The sequence below is a fragment of the Melopsittacus undulatus genome, chromosome 12 (assembly GCF_012275295.1).
Source record: "Melopsittacus undulatus isolate bMelUnd1 chromosome 12, bMelUnd1.mat.Z, whole genome shotgun sequence".
Taxonomy (NCBI): Eukaryota; Metazoa; Chordata; class Aves; order Psittaciformes; family Psittaculidae; genus Melopsittacus; species Melopsittacus undulatus.
This window is the reverse complement of record NC_047538.1, coordinates 9,627,793-9,652,595: the sequence shown is the minus strand read 5'-3', so window position 1 is coordinate 9,652,595 and position 24,803 is coordinate 9,627,793. Positions and strand designations below refer to the sequence as shown.

The following is a 24,803-nucleotide window of genomic DNA, read 5'->3' as shown; positions in this document are numbered from 1 at the left end:
TGCATGGGCTGAATGGGAGCAGGGAGAGGGGCTGGCGGCCTTCCTGGGGGGGAAATTGCTTACAGGAAGGGGAGAGGAGGGAGGGACAAGGACCTTGGGAATGGGGACCGAGCCTCACCTCTGCCAGCCTGGCTGTGGGACAGGCCCCACCTCCCTGTCCCCATGCAGGTGAGCTGGGGTGCAGGATCCCCCCCAGCCCCTCACATGGTGCAGGGAGGCCCTGAAGCCCCTCTGCAGCATCAGGGCTGTGCTGAGTCAGCAAGGAGCCAGCACAAGGACATGCTGGGGCTGCAGTGCAGGCTCTGCAAAAGGGCTATTTTTAGCTCTGTCAGTTTTTAGCTATCTCAGTTCCACGATCCCAAGGCCCTGCAGCAGGCAGGGAGGGAGGGAGGGCAGGAGGCAGGCAGTGTGCCAGGCAAGGGAATGCACCTGCAGCACCAGAGCCTGGGGCTTGCTGCAGCCCCTGTGAGTCCCTCAGCACAGACGGGGCCCCCACACACTGCTTCATGTCACTGTTTAATCCCTTTGGCTACAAAAGCCTTCAAGGAAACTCAAAACCTCGGAGAAGAAACTGCCCAGGGTGGGATGGGGACCCTCAGCGGTGGCTGAAGAACCCCTGGGGGTAGTTGAACTTGAAGGGCTTCAGGCGCAGTGGTCCCCTGCAAGAGAAGAGGGAGAGGCTGAGCACAGCAGGCAGGGAGCCTGCAGGCAGCTAAAGGAGAGGCTCCAGCTCAAGCCAGGCCATGCTCTATGGGCCAGCAGTGCCACTATAGCCCTGCTATCATCCCATACCCAGGGTCCCTCATGGCTCTGGGCTCTCACCTGACCAGGCGCAGACACATCTTCTCCTGGGGGAACTCCTTGGGCCCCTCCACGCTGGTGTCATGGGGCTCTGTCTCCAGGTACACATCCAGCACCATGCACAGCCGCTGCAGCTGGTTGGTGAGGAGCTGGTGGCCAGGTTTGGGCCCCCACAGCTCCTTGTAGTTCACATTGACCTCGCTCTCCATGGCCTGGAAGAGGGAGCGGTTGGGACAGTGCTGGGTTAGGTCTGTGCTGCAGCCTGCAGGGCTCCAGGGCCTGCCCTGGCCACCAGCTCACCCCAACAGCTTCCCATGGACACAGAACTGCTGGGAACACCCCCAAAAACCCAGTAGCTCTGCGGCCTCCTCTTCCTCAGCCCACGTTACCCGAATGTTGTCATCGTTGCTGCCCGTTCGCTCTCCTTTCCAGTTGAGGCAGAGGCTGAAGATGGGCGGCAGCGTGGAGTAACCGGGGTTCAGGACCACGGCTGCCTGGAGCTTGGCTGGGAAGGGCAGGAAGAAACATCACCCATGGGAGCATCAACTGTGGGAGTCAGAAGTTGCCTGCAGAAGGAAAACTCTTACCTGTTCCCCTTTCGATCAGGGCCATGTAGTAGAGGTGAGTGTCTTCAGCCAAGCCAGCCTCGATCACATCCTTAGTGTAGGGCAGCTCCTGTGAGGAGACAAGAGGAATCCAGTGGGAGGACAAGGGACAATGGGTATAAACTGGAGCATAGGAGGTTCCATGTGAACATCAGGAAGAACTTCTTTACTGTAAGGGTGACAGAGCACTGGAACAGGTTGCCCAGGGGGGTTGTGGAGTCTCCTACGTTGGAGATATTCAAGGCCTGCCTGGACAAGTTCCTGTGTGATGTACTCTAGGTTACCCTGCTCTTGCAGGGGGGTTGGACTGGATGATCTTTCGAGGTCCCTTCCAACCCTTGGGATTCTGGAATTCTGTGAATGAGGTGTTGGTCCCATGCAGGAGATGGAAGGGATGAAGGAACCCAGCCTCATGCTCAGCACCTACCGCATAGTCCTCATAGGGGATGGCAGTCCATTTCACCAGGCGTGAGACAACCTTGGTCGGGAAGAGATGCTGGCACTCACTGGAGACTGGAACCACGCCGTGCTCTGGAACCAAGGACAAGGCCCCCTGAGCAGGGCAGGGCTGGGGACAAGGTTCTGCCACTGTCCTGCAGGGGGGATGCTCCAAACCCAGGACCTGAGGACACCGTTATCCTGAGAGATGCCCAGATTGAAGCAGTGGAAGTGTGGGTCACCTCCCCCCACAGCCCAAATCCATTCCCAGTGCAGGGATGGCCAGTCCCAAACAGGTGCTGGGCTCTGAGAGGGGGCACAGCCTTCCTCTCCCACCCACAACAGGGCAGCCCCCACAGCCGCTGCGGACACAAGAACGGCTGGCACCATGTGAGGTGACACAAGCCAGGTCTCCTCTGCAGGAGGCCTCTGCACAGCCCCTGTCCCCAGGGCACTCACCCAGCGATGCAAACTGCTTGTGGAGAGCCAGGCGGGACTGCAGCCTGGAGCGCAGCAGCTTCACCGTCAGCTCCATGTGGCTGGCGCTCAGTGTGTTGTCAGCAGTGACTGTGTGCTGTGGGCAGGAGGGGCTGTCACCATCACAGCAGCCTGTGCCCTCCACAGACACCCCCCAGCCACTTGGACCAGCCCAAGTCACTGCTCAGTGCCTGTAACAGGGCCCAGACGTGGCAGATAAAACACATTGGGGTGCCCCTGTTGTAGACTGATCCCAGCTGAGCCCCCCCCCGTGGTTTGGGAGCAACAGGAGATGACAATTGTCCCCAAAGCCTTCCCAAATGCCACCTCGAAGTTCCAGTGGGGAGGAGAAGGAGGTGTGACATACCTGAGGCTGATCCTTGGGGAAATGCAGCCCCCCCAGCTTCTGCACCCACACGTAGGGGTGCCCCAGCTCTGTCACGTAGTCGCTCAAGGTCAAGATGCTGTGGGGACAACAAGGAAGGGTTGTGCCACCCCACAGCACTCCCTGCATGTGAGGCAGCTGGAGGGAGCACCCCAAGGTCCTGTGAACCTATCCAGGGCCAGCTGGCAGGACACTGGCTTCCTGGCCAGCGAGGGACATGCTGGGTGAAGCTGCCCCCCTCGTGTGGGGCAGGGCCCCACTCACCCCACTTTGTCGAACTGGAACTGGTTGGCCGGGTTGGGTGTTTTCCTCCCGTGGTCTCCTGGGTAGAGGCAGTTGAGGATGGAGTCTGGGGAGAGCAGGTCACTGGTGGGAGGAGGGGAGAGAGGAGTCAGCAGCAGCCAGTGCTCCCTGTCCTGCTGGGGCAGCCCCTGACGGGCTCTGAGCCCAGCGGAGCGGATGATGAGCTCCACGAGGTGGGTTTCAAGACCATGAATGGCTTTTCCCTAATTTCACTCCAAAAGGAGACCTGTCTCCTCCCTGGCTGGGAGCCCACAGGGCACCAGCTCCCTGCTTCCCAGGAGGCTGCTCACTCCAGGGCATTAACTCCCATGGAACCCCACTGATGTGCAGGGGAAGCATCACCAGCACAGGCAGGGCACAGCCTGATGCCTGTTTGCCACCCAACGAGCTTAAGCAGAGGAATTCTGCATCACAAAGTCAGATTCTTCACCTCTGACTGCACTCACAAACCTGACCAAGCATAAAGGGCTGGAATCTGAGCCTTGGCTCAAGCCACAGCCTCCCTGGCCAAGTGCTTCGAGGGAGGGAGCACCCTGCAGAGAGACTCTAACTGCTGCCATGGGGGTGTGGGTACCTACAGGGAAAAGAGAACACCAAGAGGTTCTCTGGGTATAGGACAGGCTGGCAGGTAGCACTTGCTCTCAGGTACAGCCACATCAGCCTCTCCCACCTCCCTCTTCCTCAGGCACCTCCTCCTGGCCTGGCATTGCCCCTAGAGAGCTGGCAGCTCCCTGGGCAGGCTCCCACTGCAGCTATTCCGCACACAAATCAGGCTCCAGCGGGCTCCGGGGAGCACAGGGAGAGGCAGCTGCATCTCTGGTGCTCAACACAAGGTGACCTGCAGAGTGAGCAGGGACTGGGAGCTGCCAGGCACAGGCTGCAGGAGGGAGAGCAGTTTGGCTGCAGGAGAGGTTCTCCCCCAGCTCCTGACAGGTCTGGCACCACTTCCCTAAGAAATTCCCAAGCTCTCTGCCATCACCTTGTGACAGAGGGAGAGGAGAAGGATGCTGCCGGTGCTGCAGCAGCCTGGCAGGGCTCCTGGAGCTGAAGGGAAGGATAGCACAGGGCAGAGGATGTGCAAGGTGAAAAGGCTCCCTGGAGGCAGAGATGGAGCTGTGCTCTTTTGGGTCTCCTTTAGCCAGCAAAGGCCAAGCCAAGAGAGCATCTCCTTACCCGGCACTGACAGCGGTTGTCATCTCAACAGCAGTGGCCACCTTGGCTTTCACCGTCATGACGTTGAGGTTCAGCAGGTAGTAGAAGGTCAGATGCAGCACGTTCTCATCTGCACCAACAGAGCAGGGTCGTTGTTGTCTGCTCCAGCTTGGAGCCCTGCAGAGGGGATCTCTGTGCCCCTCTGCTGGGACAGCAGGGTCCCAGGCTGGTGCTGACTCCCTCCCTGTGTGCTCTCACCCATCTATCACCAGCCCTGCTTACCCTTGCACTTGAGGTCGACCGTGACAGACAAGGGGTGGCGCTTGAGCATCTCCTTGCGCTTGTCATCCAGCTGCACGCCCAGGGTGGGCCTGCGCCGCTTCTGGGGTGCAACAGAGCGCTCAGACCCCCTCCTGCTCCTCACTGCCCACCCTCCGCTCCTTACCCCTGGCCTCCATCCCCAGTCCCCAGCACTGTGGGCACTGAGCAGCCTGGGGAAGGAGGGAGGAGGAAACCCCCACCCTGCTGCAGGGTGAGGACAACGCAGGATGGGTCCTGCCCTTCCATCAGCCTCCAGGAGCTTCCCCATCCCTGTGAGATGAGGACAAGGAGCTGTGGGCTCCAAAAGCTCCCCATCGCATGGAGCAGAAGCCAAGGGTCTTCCCTTTACCCTTCCCCACAGCAAGAGCCCAAGACACCAGGCACTGCTGCTGGGTGGTGAGGACTGGTGGCACAGACCTCATTGGGCTTTCATGCTGGGGCCAGCCAGTGCCTACAGCCTCCAGCCCTAAACCTACACCTAAATGCCAGCCAAAGGGAGAACCATGGTGCAGAGTTCAGCTCAAAGCTTCTGCCAGACAGCAGGGAATGGACCTGGATCCCTCCGGGCTGGACTCCAGCCTCCAGCCCCAGACTATTTATACAAAGTGGAGCAGCTCCAGCCAGAGCTGTTGGGTGGGATGTGAGCATGGTGGGACACAGAGCCCTGGCTCTCCTGCATTTGGGACAGGAACTGGGCATGGCACCTCTCTCCTCCCAAGGAATGGCTGGATTTGACTCAGTGCACATCCACATGTGCTCACAGCACGTAGGGACCAGCTCCCCCAGCATGTCCCCATTACCTGGCACAGCCCAGTTTGCCCATGGTGTCATCAGAGGGTGACAGTGCTACCCCTTACCGTGGTCTGCTCCTCTTCAGCATCAGAATCGCTTTCATCATCTGTGCAGAGAGGAGGGTCAGCAGGGGCTGCCTGGGCTCAGCACCTTCCCCACACCCAGCAGCAGTGCCAGCCCCTTCTGCAAGAGCCCAGCTCCCCCAGGCACCACTGTCCCTGCCAAGCAGGGCCCTGGCAGGATGCAGACACCCAGAACCACATCCCCAGCGCCAGGGCTCACTCTAACAGGCTGTGAGCACCTCTGTGCATGGAGGAGCTCGGGATGGAGGGGATCAGGTGCCAGGGACTGTGGCCAGCAGCTCTGACACTGCACCGTTTCATCACCCACCTGCTTCTCTACCCAACCCTCTGCCTGCAGGGGGGCACCACCACCCCAACTCACCCTGCGAGTCCTCAGGCGGCTTGTACAAGGCTTTGGCTTCCTCTACATTCCCTTCAATGGCCACTACGAGCTTCTTATCTACAGAGGAGACACAAAAACCCAGCTAGGAATCCCCCTCTGAATGGGCAAGGCACTTGGCAGAAGCTCCCACTTCCCAATGGCAGACAAAGCTCAAAGGAAGGGTCAGTGGGAAGAGGGGGCTCTATGGGGGCACTGCAGGGCTGGATCTCCTGGGAAGGATGGGGTCAGAGGAGGGAAAATGCTGGAGTTTGAGGGACTTGGCCCTGGAAACCATGAAGATCAAATCTTTATGAACCCCCTCAAGAGGAGTTGGGAGCAGGGAGTGAGGAGCTGTCACCGTGGCCACAGGTTAACAGGGACCTGGTGTGGGCCCAAGTGCACAGCATGGTCCTTCCATGCTCTCCTGCAGCTTCCACACTAAACTACAGCATCCCAAGGGGATTCCTGGGCCCTGCTGGGAAATCCCTCCCCACTCAGGGAAGCTTCAGAAAGGCCCTCAAAACACAAAGCTACCGAAGGGGATGTAGGGTTTCAGGTGAGCTGTGGCAAGGTGACACAAGCCAGCACCCACCCCAGCTTGCAGGGATGTCCCCACTGACCTTGGGAAGGGGGCAGAGTGGGAAGGCAGCTTCCCAAGCAGTTCTTCCAGTGAGGGAGCTGAGCAAACAAGGTTTCAAATGCTGCTGCCTCACTGTGCCTGCCCACGGGGCCACCCTGATGCTCTGGGCTCAGCAGAATCTGGCAGCAGAGCAGATGGGATCAAACACTTCCTGTGTTGGGGCCCCCAGCACAAGGACATGGAGCTGCTGGAGCGAGGCCAGAGGAAGCCACAGAGATGCTGCGAGGGCTGGAGCAGCTCTGCTCTGGAGCCAGGCTGAGAGAGCTGGGCTGGGGCAGCCTGGACAAGAGAAGGCTCCTGAAGGGGAGACCTGAGCGCAGCTCCAGTGCCTAAAGGGGCTGCAGGAAACCTGGGGAGGGGCTTGGGACAAGGGCCTGTAGGGACAGGCCAAGGGGAATGGCTTGAACCTGCCAGAACAGGAGAGACTGAGATGAGCTCTTAGGCAGAAGCTGTTCCCTGTGAGGGTGCTGAGGCGCTGGCACAGGGTGCCCAGAGAAGCTGTGGCTGCCCCATCCCTGGCAGTGTTCAAGGCCAGGTTGGACACAGGGGCTTGGAGCAGTTGCTCCAGTGGAAGGGGTCCCTGCCTGTGGCAGGGGTTGGAGCTGGATGGGCTTTAAGGTCCCTTTTAACACCATGACCCTATGAACACAAGCATCCCTGAAGCAGGGCTTTCTGCAGGCAGCAGTGAAATCCATCCCGCTGGGGGGAAGTTTTGCCCCCAGCTGGTGACAGCCCCTCAGGGTGTCCCTGAAGACTGTGCCCCCTTTGATGCTCACCACAGGCCTGACCATAGGCACTGGCTTGAACGAAGAGGACGTAGAGAGGCGGCGGGAGGTGCCGGGCTGTCTCGTACTGCTTGTGTGCCTGGTCAAAGGGCATGAAGAGATACTCCTGGACAGGCAGGGAGGCCTGAGGGGGACAAGAGTCAACCTTCATCCCTGGGAATGGAACAGCTCATCCTCCTCCTTACCCCCCCCTTTGCCATGAGACTGGAAACCAGCACAGCAGCCGTGGTGCAGGGTTAAAGACAGCCATGGGCACAGCGAGCCCCCAGGGAAGGGCTGGCAGCTCTCCTTGCTGGAAAACTTCTGGATCTGAAAATAACCCAGTTCCTTCTCCTGTTCTTCCCTGCCAGGGCAATCACAGGGGGCTGGAAGTGCGTGTGACTCTCCAGGGAAAGGCCCATTTAACACCTCCTCCATCCGCAGCTCCGCAGGAACTGCCGCATAAACACGGATGCTCCGGAGGAGTCCTGGCAGGAGGCAGATCCACCCCTGGGCCAGCGGGAGCGCGATGTCTCCAGAGCAGAACCAGCCCTGGTGCTGCACCTCTTCAACACAGCCTTTAGCTGCTCTCCCACTCCTGTGGGGCTCCAGTACCTGCATGATGCTGTTGAGCCGAGGCTGGAGGCTGCTCAGATATTCCTTCTTCACCTCGATCTCCTTCAGGATCTTCTCCTTGCTGGTCAGGCATTCCTTGTACTTCTCTGCCAGCCTGGGGGTAGGAATTGGTTATTACCACACAGCACAGCTACAGAGCCTGTCCCAGCTCTCCTGACCTGAACAGTCACTGCAGGCACCAGGAGGGCTTGGACACAGGGATAAAGAGCTCTAAGACCAAGGGCAAACAGGGGAGAAAGGAATCCATGAGAGTTCAAAAACAAACAGGGAGATGAAAAGGAAGCTTGGCCTCAAGCTGTGCTCTGAGAAGGGGCAGCAGCTGAATAGTCCTGAGCAGATCCACTCCCAAGCAGCCTCTCCATGCTGATGGAGCCCTGATGACCCCACTGAGCTCCTCAAGAGGCTTCTCCACATCAAGTCCTCCCAGTTATCTCCTGAGAGCTGAGGTTTAGCACACAGCAGGTGCTCCCAGAGCTGGTGAAAACCAGGAAAACTCATGTTCCCCATGGCCCTGCAAGCCCTGGACACCCTCGTGTAGAGGGAGAAAGTGCTACATCTCCTTATTGCTGCTGCTCACAAACCCTTGCCTGGCAGGCGCAGGGGCAGCTGAGCATGGAATATGCTGCCCGGGACAAGCAGTGTGGGGGGCTCATGCTCCTCTTGGGATGCTGCTCCCAATGGGATGAGAGCATCCACAGTGGGGAAGGACCCCAGCTCCAAGAGGGAGCAACAGACCTAGCACTGCAGGACTGAAACGCTGCTGTTTCCAAGCACAGCTCTGCCCCCCGCAGGCTCCTTCCAACCAAATCCCTCCCTCGGGCACGGCAGCAGGGGCTGCCTGCCCCGGGACAGGATCTGGTGCAGCTCAGCCACAGCAGCGCTGTGCAGGCAGCTCCCCACTGCGGCAGGCGGCAGGAGCACAGGCAGCAGCAGCCAGCCTGCCTTCACTTGGCTCCCGGCAGGCATCACTTTGCCCTGCATGGCATATGGGGTGGAACCAGTGTGTAAACACCCACCCTTCACTATCACCTCTGCAGCGGGTGGCATCCCCAGTCCCTCGTGCAAGAGCCTCCAAGGGGATACCAAGGAAACATCAAGTTATCATTAAATTCCAGCCTGGTTTGTGTTGGAAGGGGCCTTAAAGCTCCTCCAGCTCCAACCCCTGCCATGGGCAGGGACCCCTTCCACTGGAGCAGCTGCTCCAAGCCCCTGTGTCCAACCTGGCCTTGAACACTGCCAGGGATAGGGCAGCCACAGCTTCTCTGGGCACCCTGTGCCAGCACCTCAGCACCCTCACAGGGAACAGCTTCTGCCTTAGATCCAATCTGAACTTCCCTGTGTCAGTCTGAACCCATCACCCCTTGTGCTATCACTGCAGTCCCTGATGAAGAGCCCCTCTCCAGCATCCTTGTAGCCCCCTTCAGACACTGGAAGCTGCTCTGAGGTCTCCAGCAGCTTCTCTTCTCCAGGCTCAACAGCCCCAGTGTTCTCAGCCTGGCTTTGTAAGGGATCAAAATTCATGGCACCAAGTTCATTTTCACCCCTTGATGCCCAAGAGCTGGTGCTGATGTTCACTGCCTTCGTGAGAGAACATGTGGGCCCCCCTGCAGAGCAAGGACACCTTCACTGCCATCACTCAGAGCCTGGGCCTTCCCTTGTACTGGTTTGGAGGTTGTTCCACTCCCAGTATCCCAGGACTCTCCCTCAACAGGGATATGCAAGAAACTCCCTCATCTACGATACAAAGACCCCACCAAGCCCAGGTCCCCACTGAGCGAACCCCCACACCAAGGGCTCAGTTACACACTGAATGTCCCTGGTTCCACACTGTGCTGAGTGGTTGTTAACACCTCCATCACCCACATCTGCTTCCCCCAGAGGGTTCAGCCCTGACCCCAGCCCCAGATCCCACTGCCCCACCTCTTGCGCTGCTCCAGCTCCCAGTCCAGGCGGGCCAGTGTCTGCTGGTGGGGCTCGGACAGGGTGATGGCAGGGCGGCTGATTTCAGGGGGGGCCTCTTGGTAGAACTCCTCCAGGCTCACCAGCTCGATCTCCTCATGCTTTGACCTGCGGGAGCAGATGGATCAGATCAGGGAAGGGTGGGAAATGCTGCAGCACAGCAGTTCAGCCATGGCTCCCAGGGCATTGGTCAGTGACAACCCCCTGTGCACCACCTTTACTCTGGGAACACAGAATCCCAGCCTGGTTTGGGTTGGAAGGGACCTTAAAGCTCCTCCAGCTCCAACCCCTGCCACGGGCAGGGACCCCTTCCACTAGAGCAGCTGCTCCAAGCCCCTGTGTCCAACCTGGCCTTGAACACTGCCAGGGATGGGGCAGCCACAGCTTCTCTGGGCACCCTGTGCCAGCGCCTCAGCACCCTCACAGGGAACAGCTTCTGCCTAAGAGCTCATCTCAGTTTCCCCTGTTCTGGCAGGTTCAAGCCATTCCCCTTGGCCTGTCCCTACAGGCCCTTGTCCCAAGCCCCTCTCCAGCTTTCCTACAGCCCCTTTAGGCACTGGAGCTGCTCTCAGGTCTCCCTTTCAGGAGCCTTCTCTTCTGCAGGCTGCCCCAGCCTGGACAGCACTGGACAGACTCCATCTCTCCTGTGTGGTGGCATCTGAAGCACCCGCGCTCCTCCCACAAGAGGACTGAGGCAACATGGGAAGTGATGCCCAGCACTGGAGGCTTCTGCCCCACCTCAGACACCTCATGGCTCCCTTTCCTCCCTGGCCAAACTCACTTGAACTCCAGGCATTTGGTGATCTCCTTCTGCAGGTGCATCACCTCATAGAGCAGGTTCTGGAGCTGCAGGTGATACGCATCCACCTTCTGCTTTGCCTGCAACACAGACATGGCCAGAGCAGGGGATGAAGCTCTGCTGCCTAACACACCCCACAGGAGTCACCAAACCCCCTCTCACCACAGAGTAGGTTTTAGGCTGTGCAACTACTCCTTTTTAGGTAAAGACATTTTCAAGGGCTGGGAAACCAAATGATCACAACATCAAAGTGACTGTGCCCCCTCCCAGCACAAGGCACAGAGCAGGGCAGCCGTGCTGGGGCACACAGACTGAGTCCTCTCCTGTCCCCATGCCTCAGTCTCTGCAGCAGCACAATGGAACAGTGTGTTCATACACAGAAGAGCTCTCAGAGCTCTGGGTATAGAGCTTTGGGGTCAATTGTATTCACATTCCTCAGGCCTGCAGCACACCAGCCTCTTGAGATGGAGCTTTCTGACTTCCCTTTCTATTGAAGACAGAAGCAAAGAGAGCTCCTTCGCTGTCCCTCCACTCTGCAGCTTCTGCTGCACCACAGAAGAGTCTCTCTAATGCAAACCCCACAGCCCTGCTGCTGCTCAGCTCCTCCTGAGCATGGGTTAGCACCCGTGTGTGTACCCTGCAGAGGCAGAATGCCCTGGGTCCTGACCCACAGCCCCTGTGCACCTCGTGGGTCTGGTCCCTGCCCTTCTTGAGGCGGATGTGAGCCAAGCGGTTCAGCTTCTTCAGTGTCATGAAGTGGACGCAGCTCTGGACGCGCCGCTCGTCGATCTCCGCAGCCTGGGTGTGAGAAGGGGGGGATGTGAGGCACGGGAGCGCCAATGCTGCACGCACACCCTGCAGGGCCCCTCCAGAGGGGCTCTGGGGGAGCCGTGACCTGGGTCACCCCACTGCCAGGCTCACATTCCCACTGGAAGTAACCTGGGATAGGACTGGGCTCGCTTCTGGAGGAGACGGACCTGAAGCACTCACCCTGCCATAAGGAGGCCGGTCCCAGTGCGAGCCTGCCTCAGCCATAGGGGAACTGGTGACCCGCACAGGACAGTGAGCACCCAGCTAGCCCCACTGTGGTCAGCCCAGCCCCACAGCCCCCCCCATGCACTGCAGGAGATCAGTAACTCAGTGACTGTGACCTCTGCCCGAGCAAAGGCCAAACTGAGCTCAATGGGGGTGCATGTTCTAGGGGGGAGGCCGCTCCACTTCCATGAGGGTTCCTGCTCTCTCAGGTTAATGGAAAACACCAAAGAGCAAAACACACAGAACCAACCCCGAGGCCTCTCCTCCTTACGTTGTCCTTGATGCCTCGGCTCTTCAGCTCCTGGATCTCCGCCATGAGCCGCTGAAGCTCCTGGCAGGTCTCTCTGTAGAGCTCGTAGTCTTTGATGGGGTCCCGGAGGTCCACCTCACACTCCTCGCTGTAGTACCGCAGGTCCTGCAGGGCAGAGAACACCCCTGAGCCTCCCCACTCCCAGCTGCCCTGCACAGGGACTGGGACACAAACCCCGGCTCAATTCCTGCCTCTGGCCATGGATCCCAGAGCCAGGACTCAGGTAACCCCAGACACAAAGCCCGGGAGGCTCAGGTTGTCTTTCATGGAGTTACTGTGACCTTAAACTGGTACCTGCCCTGCACCGGTGCATCCACAGGATCAATGGGGAAGGAAATTACTTCTCCAGCCCTTATCCCCCTTTGGCTGAACCCAAATTCCCCATAGAACCCCAGCCTGGTTTGTGCTTAAGGGACCTTAAAGCTCCTTCAGCTCCAACCCCTGCCACGGGCAGGGACCCCTTCCACTGGAGCAGCTGCTCCAAGCCCCTGTGTCCAACCTGGCCTTGAACACTGCCAGGGATGGGGCAGCCACAGCTTCTCTGGGCACCCTGTGCCAGCGCCTCAGCACCCTCACAGGGAACAGCTTCTGCCTCATCTCCAACCTGAACTTCCCCTGTTTCAGTCTGAACCCATCACCCCTTGTCCTACCACTGCAGCCCCCAGTGAAGAGTCTCAAGCATCTTTGCTCACAGGACTGTTTTAAGGCCATGTGCAAGCCCTGAGAGAGGGCTCACCCTGTGCTCACCCTCCCTGTGTCTCCCCATGAACCTCTGACTCCTTGAGAGTCCTGAAGGGGATGGAAACAGGTCTGGAAGCTCAAAGTTCCAGAGGCATTGGAGCTGCCCTGGCTCTGCTGGATGGGCCTCAGCCCCCCAGAGGGGAGGATAAAGGCAGCAAGGGGATGAGCTCAGGGCAGCGGGGGGGGTGCCGGGGCACTACCTGGTCCCCATCGCCTTTGCCCCTCTTGCCCTCCGGCGGGGCCCCGTCCGTGCGGATCACTTTGGGCTTCCTCTTCTTGCTGGACTCCGAGGACATGGCGCTGCGGGGCTGCGGGACGGGAGGCAGAGCTGCTGCCATGGGGGCAAAGCCAACGGGAGCGGGGCCATTGGGACCCCGCACACCGGGGCCTCCACTCCACCGAGCCCCACAGACCCCACACACCGGGCCTCTGCCCCACCGAGCCCCATGGATCCCGTACACAGCGACCCCAGCCCCACCGAGCCCCACGGACCCCACACACAGCGACCCCCGCCCCACTGAGTCCCACAGACCCCGCACACAGCGACCCCCGCCCCACTGAGTCCCACAGACCCCGCACACAGCGACCCCCGCCCCACTGAGCCCCACAGACCCCACACACAGCGACCCCCGCCCCACTGAGCCCCACAGACCCCGCACACAGCGACCCCCGCCCCACTGAGTCCCACAGACCCCGCACACAGCGACCCCCGCCCCACTGAGCCCCACAGACCCCACACACCGGTGCCTTCACCCCACTGAGCCCCACAGACCCCGCACACCGGACCGCGCCGCTCCCCTCAGCTCCACCCGGAAGTGACGGCAGACGAGCACACTAGAGCGGCGCAGAGCGGCTGAAAGCGCCCCCTAGCGGACGCTCTCTCCGGAGGACCGCGAGCATAGGGCGTAACGGGGCGTGGCTTCGGTCGCAGTGGGCGTGGCTTCGGCGAAGGGGCGTGGCCAATCCCCATTGACAAGCCCGTCTTGCGAGCGGGGACCCCCAGTGACACCGGGAGTATCCATGGGCTTGGGGGGCACAGATGGGGGCACAATGGCACCGGGAGCACACAGAGATCTGGGGGTCCCTGATGGCACACGGGGGGATATAGGGGTCCTGATGTCACATGGAGAGGTTTGGGGGTCCCTGATGTCACTCGGGGGGTTTTGGGGTCCCTGATGTCACATAGAGGGTTTTGGGGGTGACCGGGCAGTACCAGGGCACCAAAGCAAGGGGGGTTTCTGGTACAGGGGGTACCTGTGGCTGACACCAGGCTGGGGGCTCTGCTCCCCACGCCAGGGGGCGTTGGAGCACCCCAATTTGCCCCCCCCCCAGCCCCACTCCCCCCAGGGGGCCAGGCTTTGGCATGGTCAATATTTAATTGGCGACACGGCCCCCACGGGGCCCATCAGAAGGAATTAAGACACCCCCAAACCTCTGCCCCCCCACTGCAGCGCCAGCCTCTGCCCCACATGGGGACCCACTGCAGGATGCGGGGCTCACCCCTTCCCCTCCGTGCCTGCATCCATCCCCCCCAACCCAGAGCACCCCACAATGGGGGGGGGGCAGGAGAGCAGAAGCTGGGGTGCAGGCAGAGAGGGAGCCCCTCGGGGTGCAGGCAGACCCCCCCTCACTGCAGGGGTGAGATCTTCATGGGAATCATTATCCGGGATTCCATGGTCCGGACCAGCGGGACTGGGAAAGGAAGGAAGAGACTGGTCAGGAATGGGGGTCTCCAATGCAAAGGGGGGGGGTCCCCAAAGCAGAGGGGTCCCCACTCACCCGTGTAATACACGTTCTCATCCCAGCCCGTCTTCCTCCAAGCCGCGTTCCTCGTCTCCTCCCGGGACTGCAGGTCCCTATAGGCTGTATGGAGAGGATGGAGCTGGTACCCAGGGCCCTCCCAAGCCAGCCCCTGCAGTGGGGGTACCCCCGGGGTGACAAGGACCCCTTACCCCAGAGGTGATGCACGACGTACAGCTCCCCGATCTGGGAGAAGAACCCCCCCACAGCCTCCTGGTTCTCCTGTCGGTACTTAATGGCCCGAGCCCTGGGGGCAACACGGGGGGAGATTCCCAAAGAGCCCCCCCCTTGATCCAGGGGGACCTCTTCCCACCTCGTGTGCCAGCACAGCCACCACTCACCAGTTGTTGCCCCATTCAATCATGGTCCCTGGCTAGAAACAGAGGAGAAAAGGAACCAGAGGGAGCAGCCAGACCTCATCTGCTCCAAGAGGGATTTGGGGGCTGCTCCCCCCCAAAAAAGCAGGACCCTCCCTCTGTGGGTCTCACCTTCAGCTTGTAGGTCCTGAGCTCGTAGATGTTGGGTCCCTGCCGGGGCAGGGGCTCATTCCAGAAGCTGAACTCCAGGAGCAGCTGGTTCCTGCGGGACAGCAGCATCCGGCTCCGCTCCCTGCGGAATTCCAGGTACTCCTGGGGACAGAACCGAGGGCGGGGGGGAGGGGTCAGGCAGAGGTGATGGGGGGAGCCCAAGCTGCTCCCCCCTACCCTGATCCCAGTGGTACCTGATTCTGCTTGAGCTTGTTCATGCAGTCCGAGAGTGCTGGGTACCCACCGGAGAAGCGCCAGAGGTGCACTGGGAGTGAGGAGAGAGCAGGATGGGGATGGGATGGGGATGGAGATGGAATGAGAATGGAATGGGGATGTGGATGTGGATGGGATGGGACAGGGATGAGGATGGGATGGGACAGGGATGCAGATGGGGGTGGGATGGGGATGCAGATAGGGACGGGATGGGGAGAGCACCCCCGGAGCCCACCCAGCGGCTCCAGAACCTCTCCCTTCGTGTCCCAGACCCCAGGGTGCGCCGAGGTCTTTGCCCCTGGCGCTGCCCTCACCTGCCTGGTCCTGCTCCCCGTACCAAGTGTTCCAGTTGCCCACCAGGTCACAGGGGTAGTCAGGGTCCAAGTGCAGCTTGGGCAGCACCTTCTCTCTATGGGAGCACAGAAAACGGAGCTGGGGGGGGGCTGCACCACCCCAAAACACCCCCGATAGCCCCGTTTGCTCCCCCAGCCCGAGGGGTACGGGCGGGGACAGCTCTGGGGGGATGCATCCATTCCACAGGGAGGGAAGCGAGGCAAGGAGCGGGGCACAGCCCAATCCCTCCCGCAGCAGCCCCGGTGCTGGGCTCACGTCAGCCCGTTGTAGGCATCCAGGCACTCCGGCTTCACGTTGTGAACTGCGGGGAGAGCACAGCGCGGCTGCCAGGCTGGGGCTGGACCGGGGGGGGTCCCCCATGGGTGATGGGGGGAGCGCCCCAGCCCCGTGGCCGCCTTGGGGCACTCACACTGGATCTTGTAGAGGCTGCTGGTCTCCCTCTTGGAGAGCAGGTTGGAATGCGCGTCCTTGCGGGGATCCACCTTGTGCACAAAGAGGGAGCGGAACCAGCTGCCCTCGGCGTCCTGCGAGTACCCCCTAAGGGACAGCGGCTCAGCACCGGGGACCCACCGGGACCCACAGCGGGGGATCCATTCCATCCAGACCCATTTGATGGGGGGGGGAGGACGACGTGGGGAAAGCCCCAGCCCAGCCCCGGGGGTCACGTTCAGCCCCGGTGATGCCCGGACGGGACCGCGCTGCTCGGACGGACCTTTGCCCATGGGGCCCGGACAGGGAGGCGTTAACAGCGGCGGGGGAGCCCTGCGCCCGGCCCGGCCTGCAGGGACCAACGGGGGGACCGGGGCACGGGGCGAGCTGGAAGCGGGGGTCCCGGCCAGGCCCCACTCACCGCGCTCCGGGGGGGGCCCCGACCCAGCCACGGCCACAGCCCCACCGCAGCCGCCGCAGCGCCACTGCCGCCGCCATCTTCCCCCGCACCGGGCGGGGACTGCGCTGGCCACGCCCCCTTTCAGTCCGATCACGCCCCCTTCCGATACGACCACGCCCACCAGGGGCGTGGCGCCCCCGCCCCTCCCTCAGAAGCTGGCTTGCAGAAGGGTGATTCTGATTGGCCGCCGAGCCCCTCTCCCGGCCACACCTTCTCGCTGAGAGCCCCGCCCACTCATCCCCTCCTGCGCCCTCCGCGACGCCTCATTGGCTGCTGCTGGCGGACAGGCGGTGCCTTGGAAGGGCAGCAGCCAATCAGAGAAGTCCATTGGAGAAGCCGGCGTCTGATTGACAAAGGTGTCGTGCTCCGTTGCGTCCCGCCCGCGCGGCTCCCGCTGGCTCCTCCCCATTGGAGGCGTGGTCAGCTCGGGGCGTGGCCGGGGGGCGTGGTCAGCGGTTCCCGCGGGTTCGGGCGCCCCGCAGCCGGTCCGGGACCCCCCGTGCGCGGTGCTGTGGGTCCCGCAGCGCCCACCCTGGGCCGGGGCCTCCTCCTGGGGTGCGGACACCTGCGTGAGGGTGCGGGGTCCGCCCTGCCCCACAGCTGCCCCATAGCACCCCCCGCCCGCCCCATGGGCTCCCCATATCTCCCCCCGGGCACACCACAGCCCCCTCGCCCTGCCCCACACCCTGGGGAGCGGGATGGGGGTAGGAAGGGAGGAGACCCCCACTGCTGGAGGGGTTTATTATATGGGGTCTGTATGGGGGTGGGTTCCCCCCCAGGGAGGATACATTGGGGTGCCCTGCTAAGGCAGGGCAGGTTTGGGGTCCCCTGGGTGTTCTGCTATGGGATAGGGGGACACCCATTGTGGGGCACAGGGGTGGCCGGGGTGTGGGGGTGCTGCTCCCGGGGACACCCAGTACCGATGGGACCCCAGGGCAGAGGGTGTCAGAGCAGCGGGGGGGGCACTCGGTGTTAGGTTGGGGGGTGAAGACTCCAGCCCCCAAGTGCCACAGGATGGGGGGCAGGAGGCTGCTCTGGGGGTCACCATGGGGCAGGTTAAACAGAGGGGTCCCCCCCTTCAGTGCTCACCTTGCTGGGGGGCAGCGGAGGGCCGGACGTGCAGCAAGGAGGGTGCAGGGGGGGGCACCGAGCGGGTAACGGGGGGGACGGGGGTCCCGCACCCCGGGGCTCCTGTGGGGAGCTGGCACAGGGGTTGATGGATTAAATACACCCAAACCACTGTGACCCCCCCAAAAACCCTCTCTGCCCCCCTCCCCAAAGCCCACAAACCCCCCACTTCAGCCCCCCCCCCCCCCCATGGCCCCACCCCCCTGTTCCCCCCCTCACCGGGGCAGGGGCGATGCCCCCCGGCGCAGGGCGCAGACCCAGGCATTCAGCTCCTCGGGGGTCTCGGCCCCCAGGCAGTACGTCCGCATCCCGGGGTGCTCGGCCTGGGGACGGGGGTGCCCATGGTGGAGGGATCCGGACCCTCTGTATGCTCCCCGCCCCCTGCCCCATAGGGCTGTGGGGCTCCAGGGGGCGATGCTGACCGTGAAGAGGAATTGGGGGGCGTGCGGGGCGCGGGGTGCGGGGGGCAGGACGCGGATCTCGTAGCCGGGCAGGGGGAGTCCGCCCCGCACTCGCTGCTCGCTGCTGTCTGGGGGGGATCAGAGGGGTCTCAATGGGGGGGACCCCATCAGCACCCTGAGACCCCCCAGCACCCTTCCCACCCCGCCCGACTCCTTCAGCCCCCCAGGGACCCCAATCCCTAAGGATCTCTGATGCCCTCCCCATGGACCCCCAACCTCCACAGGGCCCCGGGTGCCCCCAGGCCCCTCTCACCCCTGTAGTAGTAGAGGCAGAGATCGACCAGCACAAACCAGCGCCGCTTCCACAGACGCAGCCCGGAGCTGTCCTGGGGCGGGGGAGGGGGGGGGGGCGGAGGAAGCATAGGGCTGAGCCCCCCCAAACCCTTCACTCCCGGGGACTCCCAAACCCCTTCTGATGCCCCCAACACCGTAACCCCACAGCACCCCCACTCCAGACCCCCCGCATCCTGTAACCCGACCACAGACCCCCAACACCCCAGACCCCCAACGCGATCCCCCACCACTGAGGACCCCCCACATCCCATATCCTCACCTCATCCCCCCAGCCCCCCATAACCCCCAACCCACTCCCCCCCAATATCCAACCCTCCCCCCTCAGCCCCCCCAAACCCCTCCCACCCCATCACCCCCAAACCCCACATCCCCCCGCAGCCCCCAAGCCCCACAGCCCCCCCCTCAGGCCCACCTGCTTGCGCAGCCAGCCCCGCATGGCGGGGGGGGCGCGGGGGTCCCTGCGCAGCGCCTGCCCCCCCTTCCCGAAGGCATGGACCCGCGGCACGGCCCGGCAGGGCTGGGCAGAGGCTTCACCAAGGGCGGGGGCTCCGGAGCCCCCCCCCCCGACCCCCCGGCTTCCTCCCCGCCCCCCCCCATCCCACAGTAACCCCCCCAGGGCTCCCCTGGCCCCTCCCTACACCCCCCAATAGCGTCCCACGGGTCTCCCAGCACCCCATAGTACCCTTGGGTGCCCTTAGCACCTATTGCCCCCCATAGCTTCCCCTGCCCTCATTCCGCCCTCATTGATCCTCCATAGCTCCCATTGCCTCCCATAGCCCCCTAAACTTTATTGCCCCCCCATAGCTTCCCCTGCCCTCATCCAGCCCCCATTTCCCCCCCCCACACACAGCTCCCCTTGACCCCCCCCCCCCCCCCACCAGCTCCCATTGTCCTCGGTACCTCCCCATACCCGTACCCCGGGCACCCCCAATCCCCCCCGTACCCACCGGGGTGTCCGGGCCCGCGGGGGGGCTCCCGTCGGCTCCTGCCATGGGGGTGCTGCGGGGACACGGGGGGGGCCGCGCCCCGTCAATGCCCCCATTGTCCGCGGGCACAGAGGCCCCGTTCTCCCCGAGGCGGGGGCGGACGGGCCGGGGGGGGGAGCGGAGCGGGGGGGGGCTCAGCCCTGCCCGGTACCCCCGGCCCCGACCCAGTCCTGGCCCCGTACCGCGGCCCCGGTGCTGGTCCCGGTGCCGTTGTTCCCGTCTCGTTGTCCCGGTCCCGTTGTCCCAGCCCCGGCTCCAGCCCAAGTCCCGTCCCGCTGCCCTGGCTCCGGTCCCGTCCTGTTGTCCCGATCCCGTTGTCCCGGTCCCTTTGTGCTTTTCCTGGTGCCGCTGTCCTCATCCTGGTTTTAGTCCCGGTCCTGTCCCTCTATCCCGGTCCCAGTCCTGTTGCCACGGCCCCGTTGTCCTGGTTCCACTCCCGTTCCACTGTCCCAGTCCCGCTGTCTTAGTCCCGGCGTCCCTGTTCGAGTCCCGTTCCTTGTCCTGGTTCCCGTCCCGTTATCTCAGCTCAGTGTCAGTCTCTTTGTCCCGGTTCCCGTCCCAGTCCTGTTCCGTTGTCCCGGACGCTGTCCCAGACCCTTCCCGCTGTCCCGGTGCTGCTGTTCCTGCTCCAGTCTCGGTCCCAGTCCCTCCCCGTTGTTCCGGTTCACTTCTCCCAGTCCCACTGTCTTTGGTCCCGGCGTCCCGCTTCCAGCCCCGTCCCTTGTCCCGGTTCTGATCCCGGTCCCGTTATCTCAGTCCGCTTGTCCCGATCCCGTTCCCAGCCCTATCCCTCTGTCCCGGTGCCGCTGTCCCTGCTCCCGTCCCTGTCCCAGCCCCGGTCCCGCCCCTTGTCCCCTCCTTCCCGAGCCCCCTCCCTCGGGCTCGGCCCCTCCCGGTGCCCGGAGCAGGACCAGAGCCGCTGCGGCAGAGCCGGGATCCGGGGAGGGACCGGGACCCCCGGGAGCCCCCGGTTCGTGCTGCAGGGTCCTAGCGCCCGTCCCCACCCCGCCGCACGCATGCGCCACAGGCCAGTGAGCGGCGTGCAACCTGCCTCTCCCTCCACAAGAGGGCGCTGCTTCCCCAACCACTCATTTGAGAGACATCCACTTCCCCCAATCACAGATGCGACCCCCATCATGTGCTTTTCTATTGGTTGATCTCGCGGTGAGGGCGGGACCAGAGCGGCTGTGGACCAATAGCGTCGCGGCAAGGGCGGGCGCAGGGCGGTGCTGCCGGGGAGGAGGGCAGGAGGGCCGGGCGCGCCATGGCGGTGCCGTCGCGCTGAGGTACCCCGCCATGGCCGGGGCCATCGCGTCCCGCATGAGCTTCAGCTCGCTCAAGAGGAAGCAGCCCAAGACGTTCACCGTGCGCATCGCCACCATGGACGCCGAGATGGAGTTCAGCTGCGAGGTGACGTGGGGTCACTGAGGTGGGCCGGCAGCGGGGCCAGGCCCGGCTGTGGGGTTTATTCCGGCTGGAGCCGAGGGTTATCCCGGTTCTGATCCAGGTGTGTCCCGGTTGTAGCCCGGGTTTGTTCCGGTTATAACTCAGGTTTGTCCCGGTTACAACCCATGCTTATCCCGCTGTCACAGCTCAAGTCACCCTCTGTGTGCTACCGGCTGTCCCGAGGAGGCCGGGGCTCGCAGTATCCCTCTTGGCCAGGCTTAGATCCGTGAGGATCCACTGAAAGCGCTCCACAAACACACAGGAAGGAGTTTTCCACGTTCCTGGCAGTTCCCAGCTCCGGCCCGAGGGCAGGAGGGGGGGGTCCTGGTGCCTCCTCCCGCTGCGTGCGGGTCTCGTTGGTCGTTGCTGTGTTCTGTGCTGGGATGGAAGGATGGGACCGTGCAGAGCGACCTCCACCCAGCTTCACTCCATTCAATGGCTCCTGTTCCAGGAGCCTGGCCCCGGGCGTGGTGGGATTCCCGTGTGTGAGCAGGGGCGGCTGGTACTGGGGGTTCCTTGCTCTGTTGGCAGCTCTGCCCTTCTTAGGGATTCAGGATTTAGTTTGGGCAGCGCTTGTGCCCATGACGCTTCCAGGAGGGTTTGAGTGGCCTGGCTCTGTTCCTGCCTGGTTGTTCCAAGTGTGCCAGCGATAATGTGTGGTGAAAAGTCAGTTCTTATGTGTTTCCTTAACGATGTGGCCGCTTGTTTCGTGCTGGGATGAGGGATTTGTGCAGGGATAAGGCAGTGCTCTCAGGTGGGATTTGACCCCCCAACTTGTGCCTCTCCTGATGACTTCTTGGGGAGGTTCCAACCCAAAAGGGGCCTACAGGGATGCTGGGGAGGGACTCTTCATTAGGGACTGTAGTGATAGGACAAGGGGTAACAGGTTGAAACTTAAACAGCAGAGGTTTAGACTGGATATAAGGAAGAAATTCTTTACTGTGAGGGTGGTGAGGTACTGGAATGGGTTGCCCAGGGAGGTTGTGAATGCTCCATCCCTGGCAGTGTTCAAGTCCAGGTTGGACAGAGCCTTGGGTGCCATGGTTTAGTGTGAGGTGTCCCTGCCTATGGCAGGGGGGTTGGAACTGGATGATGTTAAGGTCCTGTCCAACCCAAACTATGTTATGATTCTGTGATTGCTGCAGGTGGGATTTGCCAGCCCTTTGGGAGCTCCTGAGCTGTGGGTATGGTCCTGTTGGAGCTGGTGCCTGAGGGATGTGGCCTCCTGGCATTGGGGATTCAGGTGATGCCCTTCCCAGAGGAAGTCGTTGGGATGCAGATGGGGCTGGGGCAGGTGAGGTGTGTGCTGAACTCCAGTGCTGTTCAAGCAGCCCAGCCCCCTGGCCAGGCCTCTGTCCTCAGCTTTGTCCCACAGGGCTCTGAGGAAAGCTCTTGGCTTGCTGAGTCTGCAGCAACACCCCAAACCCAAGGCTTGAGGTTGGATCAGGCACACCCTGTGGCCTCCAGTCACAGGTGAGGCAGGAGGTGGGATGGGACAGTGGCCATGGGAAGGGCTTGCTGTGGTCCTCACCATGGTGAGACCTGGAGCCAGGAGCAGAGCTTGTGCCTGTGGTGGGCTTGGCTTTCCTACCAGAAAGTTCAAGAGGAAAGGGACCATGCTGCTCCTGAAGGGATCCAGCCCCTATCCCAAGGTTTGCAGGGTGAGGTGGGAGCGGAGCGAGCAGCATGGGGAGCCCAGGCATGGTGTGGTGGGTCCTTTTGGATGGGAAGGAGAATTCCTGGAGGCTGGGGAGGGGAAACCCATCAGAAGAGCATTAGTGCAGGAGGTGCAGCAGGAATCTTGCTTGTGCTGCTTGGGGGTTCTTGAGATGCATTTTGTGAGCTGGCAATGGTACCTCGTGCTGACAGGGATGGAGATCTCATTGGCAGCTTGCTCCTGGGGGCATTCTGCTCCCTGCCACCTCTTGGCTTCGTGTGCTTGTCCCCTGCCATTGCTGCTCTCTGGAGGCAGCACCTCCGGGGGAGCTCAGCAATTCCACTGGGAGTCTGTAGACTCAGGGTTGTGCCTCTGGTTGGGTTTTGTTGTGTACCTGGTGCTGGAGCCTGCTCCCTGCTTTGGGCTTCAGAGCCCGTGGTAAAGAGCAGCTGAGCAGGCAGAGGAAGGGGGCAGGATGGTTTTGCTGCTTGAGCCAGGCTGACACCTCAGCTTCATCCCAGGCTGCCCATCCAAAGGGCCTTGTCCTGCCCAGCAGCCATTGGAGGAGCTGTGAGGTGGGTGCTCAGAGCAGGATGGGGCAGTTGGAAGTTGCTGCTCCCTCCTACATCCCCCACATGCCAGGGTGCAGGTCCTGGGCAAGCAGAGGCTGCAGCTGAGGCAGAGCAGGCTCATTTCTGTCACCCTGCCACATGCTCTGTCCTGTCTGCTTTCAGAGGTCCCTGGCCCCCCTCTGCCCCATCACAAAGCCTCTGCTCATCTCCCTGCCCTGCCTCTGCACTCACAGCCTCGCTTGAGCATTACCATGCTGCTTCCATCCCCTTTTCCTTCTCCAAAAGCTGGTGAGTGGTCCAGGGGGTGTGAGGCCATTTTGGGGACTCTGACCCTGTGCATGCTGATTGTCAGTATAGCTCAAACCAGTGGCTTCCAGGACAGGTATTGATCACACTGCTGGTAAATCCAGGTGAGCAGTCAAAGCTTCTCTGTGTGGGGTTAATATAACTGCTCTTTGTTTTACTCTTTAAGCTTCACTGCAGAGCTCTGGAGTGTTCTGGGCTCTCACCACTTAGAGCTCCCACTTCCACCATGCAGGACAGAGGTGACAGTCTCACCTCGAGGCAGGGACAGCAGAGGCCTGAGCCCTCAAGGGCTGAACATGGGCTATGAGACCCGGTGCTCGGGGCTGGGCTGAAGGTGACTGGGTGCAAACTGAGCCCCAGCTCTTGTTTCTCTTCTCCTGACCCCACCAACACCTCCATCGCTGCAGGGATGCTCTGTATTCTTCCTGTATTAATTCTTCAACCTTCCCCGTGCATATCCCCAGCTGTGTATTTGAAGAGATTAAACCTGCTTTGCATCTGTTTGCACTGCAAATAATGGCTCCAAATTGAAGCTAAATCTGAAATAATTCATAGAAATGAAATTTTAATCTCACTAAGGCAGCGATGGAGCTCAATAATCACAGTTGGGCTTTCACTTTAACCACTTGTAATTTGTTTGGGGAAATCACAAAGTGAGTGTCTTCCTTTCTGTTACCTCCAGGCAGCTGTTTGAGCCTCACACCTCATTAATTGAGATCCTCTTGAGGAAGGAAAGGCATTTGCATAGCTCTTAAATCCCGGGGTTAAACCAGTCCCTGGCTGCTTCACCTTCCCAAGGTCAAGCCATGCCTGGTGGTCTCCTCTGCTAGTGTCACCCCAATGGAGCAACTTGCTGATGGTGACCCTGAACCAGATGGAGGTGGTTGATGTGACAAAGTGAGGTGGTTTCGGTGGTGCCTCTTGGTTATCTGTTATCTCTGGCATAACATCTTGAGTCCACACTGTCCATCCTGTCCCTCCGGTGTGCTGCCTGGGGCCAGGTTGGTCTCACATGCACTGATGTGCATGCAGGGTTTTCTCCTCCTAGAGCCAAGTTCTCTGGCTGATAGGAGAACACTGCAATCTTCATTCTGGTCTTGTGCATGTCTTTACCCATTTCTTCCTCTTGCAGCAGTCAGTTGGGGGGGTTGGTGCTGTCTCTGAGCCACAGCACCTTTCCTGAAAGCCTCAATCTGCCCGAGGGGAGACTGAGCTGAGCTCTTAGGCAGAAGCTGTTCCCTGTGAGGGTGCTGAGGCGCTGGCACAGGGTGCCCAGAGAAGCTGTGGCTGCCCCATCCCTGGCAGTGTTCAAGGCCAGGTTGGACACGGGGGCTTGGAGCAGCTGCTCCAGTGGAAGGGGTCCCTGCCTGTGGCAGGGGTTGGAGTTGGAGGAGCTTTAAGGCCCCTTCCAACCCAAACCCAGCTGGGATTCTGAAGGGTGTGTGTTTGATTTAACCCTTTCCATCAAGCCTGTGTGTGACAGTGGGCCTGAAGCCTCTGCAGGGACGGGCACTCACTGAGGTGCATTTGGCTGCATCACATCCACAGTCCTTGGACAGCAGCAGCTC

The 24,803-nt window shown here is 61.6% G+C and overlaps 4 protein-coding genes across 16 annotated transcripts in view; 1 reads left to right on the top strand and 3 right to left on the bottom strand.

Annotated features, from left to right (window-relative positions):
- Window positions 1-503: 503 nt before the first annotated feature.
- THOC5 (THO complex subunit 5) lies at window positions 504-13,531 on the bottom strand. Of its 3 annotated transcripts, none has more exons than XM_034068636.1 (20): window positions 13,375-13,531; window positions 12,803-12,910; window positions 11,823-11,966; window positions 11,201-11,314; window positions 10,499-10,596; window positions 9,679-9,825; window positions 7,738-7,852; window positions 7,135-7,267; window positions 5,719-5,796; window positions 5,340-5,380; window positions 4,444-4,543; window positions 4,183-4,291; window positions 2,971-3,072; window positions 2,689-2,785; window positions 2,304-2,418; window positions 1,834-1,937; window positions 1,389-1,476; window positions 1,191-1,306; window positions 823-1,013; window positions 504-659 (listed from the first exon to the last, which is right to left on the bottom strand). In XM_034068636.1, the coding sequence occupies exons 2-20, from the start codon at window positions 12,896-12,898 to the stop codon at window positions 596-598; spliced, it is 2,052 nt and encodes a 683-aa protein (XP_033924527.1). In that variant the 5' UTR covers window positions 12,899-12,910; window positions 13,375-13,531; the 3' UTR covers window positions 504-595. The 3 variants fall into 3 exon arrangements, with proteins under 3 accessions (XP_033924527.1, XP_033924529.1, XP_033924528.1); XM_034068638.1 differs by having other exon boundaries at window positions 13,384-13,496; XM_034068637.1 differs by having other exon boundaries at window positions 13,344-13,461.
- Window positions 13,532-13,999: 468 nt separating this feature from the next.
- Window positions 14,000-16,443, bottom strand: NIPSNAP1 (nipsnap homolog 1). 2 transcript variants are annotated; one of them, XM_034068565.1, is made up of 10 exons: window positions 16,347-16,443; window positions 15,906-16,033; window positions 15,752-15,797; window positions 15,457-15,551; window positions 15,124-15,194; window positions 14,891-15,031; window positions 14,744-14,775; window positions 14,555-14,649; window positions 14,382-14,465; window positions 14,001-14,294 (listed from the first exon to the last, which is right to left on the bottom strand). In XM_034068565.1, the coding sequence occupies exons 1-10, from the start codon at window positions 16,421-16,423 to the stop codon at window positions 14,230-14,232; spliced, it is 834 nt and encodes a 277-aa protein (XP_033924456.1). In that variant the 5' UTR covers window positions 16,424-16,443; the 3' UTR covers window positions 14,001-14,229. The 2 variants fall into 2 exon arrangements, with proteins under 2 accessions (XP_033924455.1, XP_033924456.1); XM_034068564.1 differs by lacking the exon at window positions 16,347-16,443 and having other exon boundaries at window positions 14,000-14,294; window positions 15,906-16,338.
- A 59-nt stretch (window positions 16,444-16,502) lies between these two features.
- On the bottom strand, window positions 16,503-20,067 carry LOC117436868 (pleckstrin homology domain-containing family A member 4-like). Of its 5 annotated transcripts, XM_034068562.1 has the most exons (8): window positions 19,437-20,067; window positions 19,216-19,267; window positions 18,681-18,785; window positions 18,228-18,300; window positions 17,936-18,042; window positions 17,733-17,836; window positions 17,475-17,586; window positions 16,503-16,935 (listed from the first exon to the last, which is right to left on the bottom strand). In XM_034068562.1, exons 1-8 carry the CDS (start codon window positions 19,610-19,612, stop codon window positions 16,534-16,536), a joined length of 1,131 nt encoding a protein of 376 aa, XP_033924453.1. In that variant the 5' UTR covers window positions 19,613-20,067; the 3' UTR covers window positions 16,503-16,533. The 5 variants fall into 5 exon arrangements, with proteins under 5 accessions (XP_033924453.1, XP_033924451.1, XP_033924450.1 ...); XM_034068560.1 differs by having other exon boundaries at window positions 17,733-18,038; window positions 19,212-19,267; XM_034068559.1 differs by having other exon boundaries at window positions 17,733-18,042.
- Window positions 20,068-20,492: 425 nt separating this feature from the next.
- The window catches only part of NF2 (NF2, moesin-ezrin-radixin like (MERLIN) tumor suppressor), a 46,011-nt gene continuing 41,700 nt past the window's right edge, over window positions 20,493-24,803 (top strand). For 3 of the 6 annotated variants that reach the window (XM_031042496.2, XM_031042494.2, XM_031042495.2), the window contains exon 1: window positions 20,493-20,664. In XM_031042496.2, the coding sequence (XP_030898356.1) occupies window positions 20,551-20,664 (114 nt within the window). In that variant the 5' untranslated portion in view covers window positions 20,493-20,550. The remainder of the gene's footprint in view (window positions 20,665-24,803) is intronic. The other 3 variants (XM_005141748.2, XM_005141749.2, XM_005141747.3) reach the window with 2 other exon arrangements.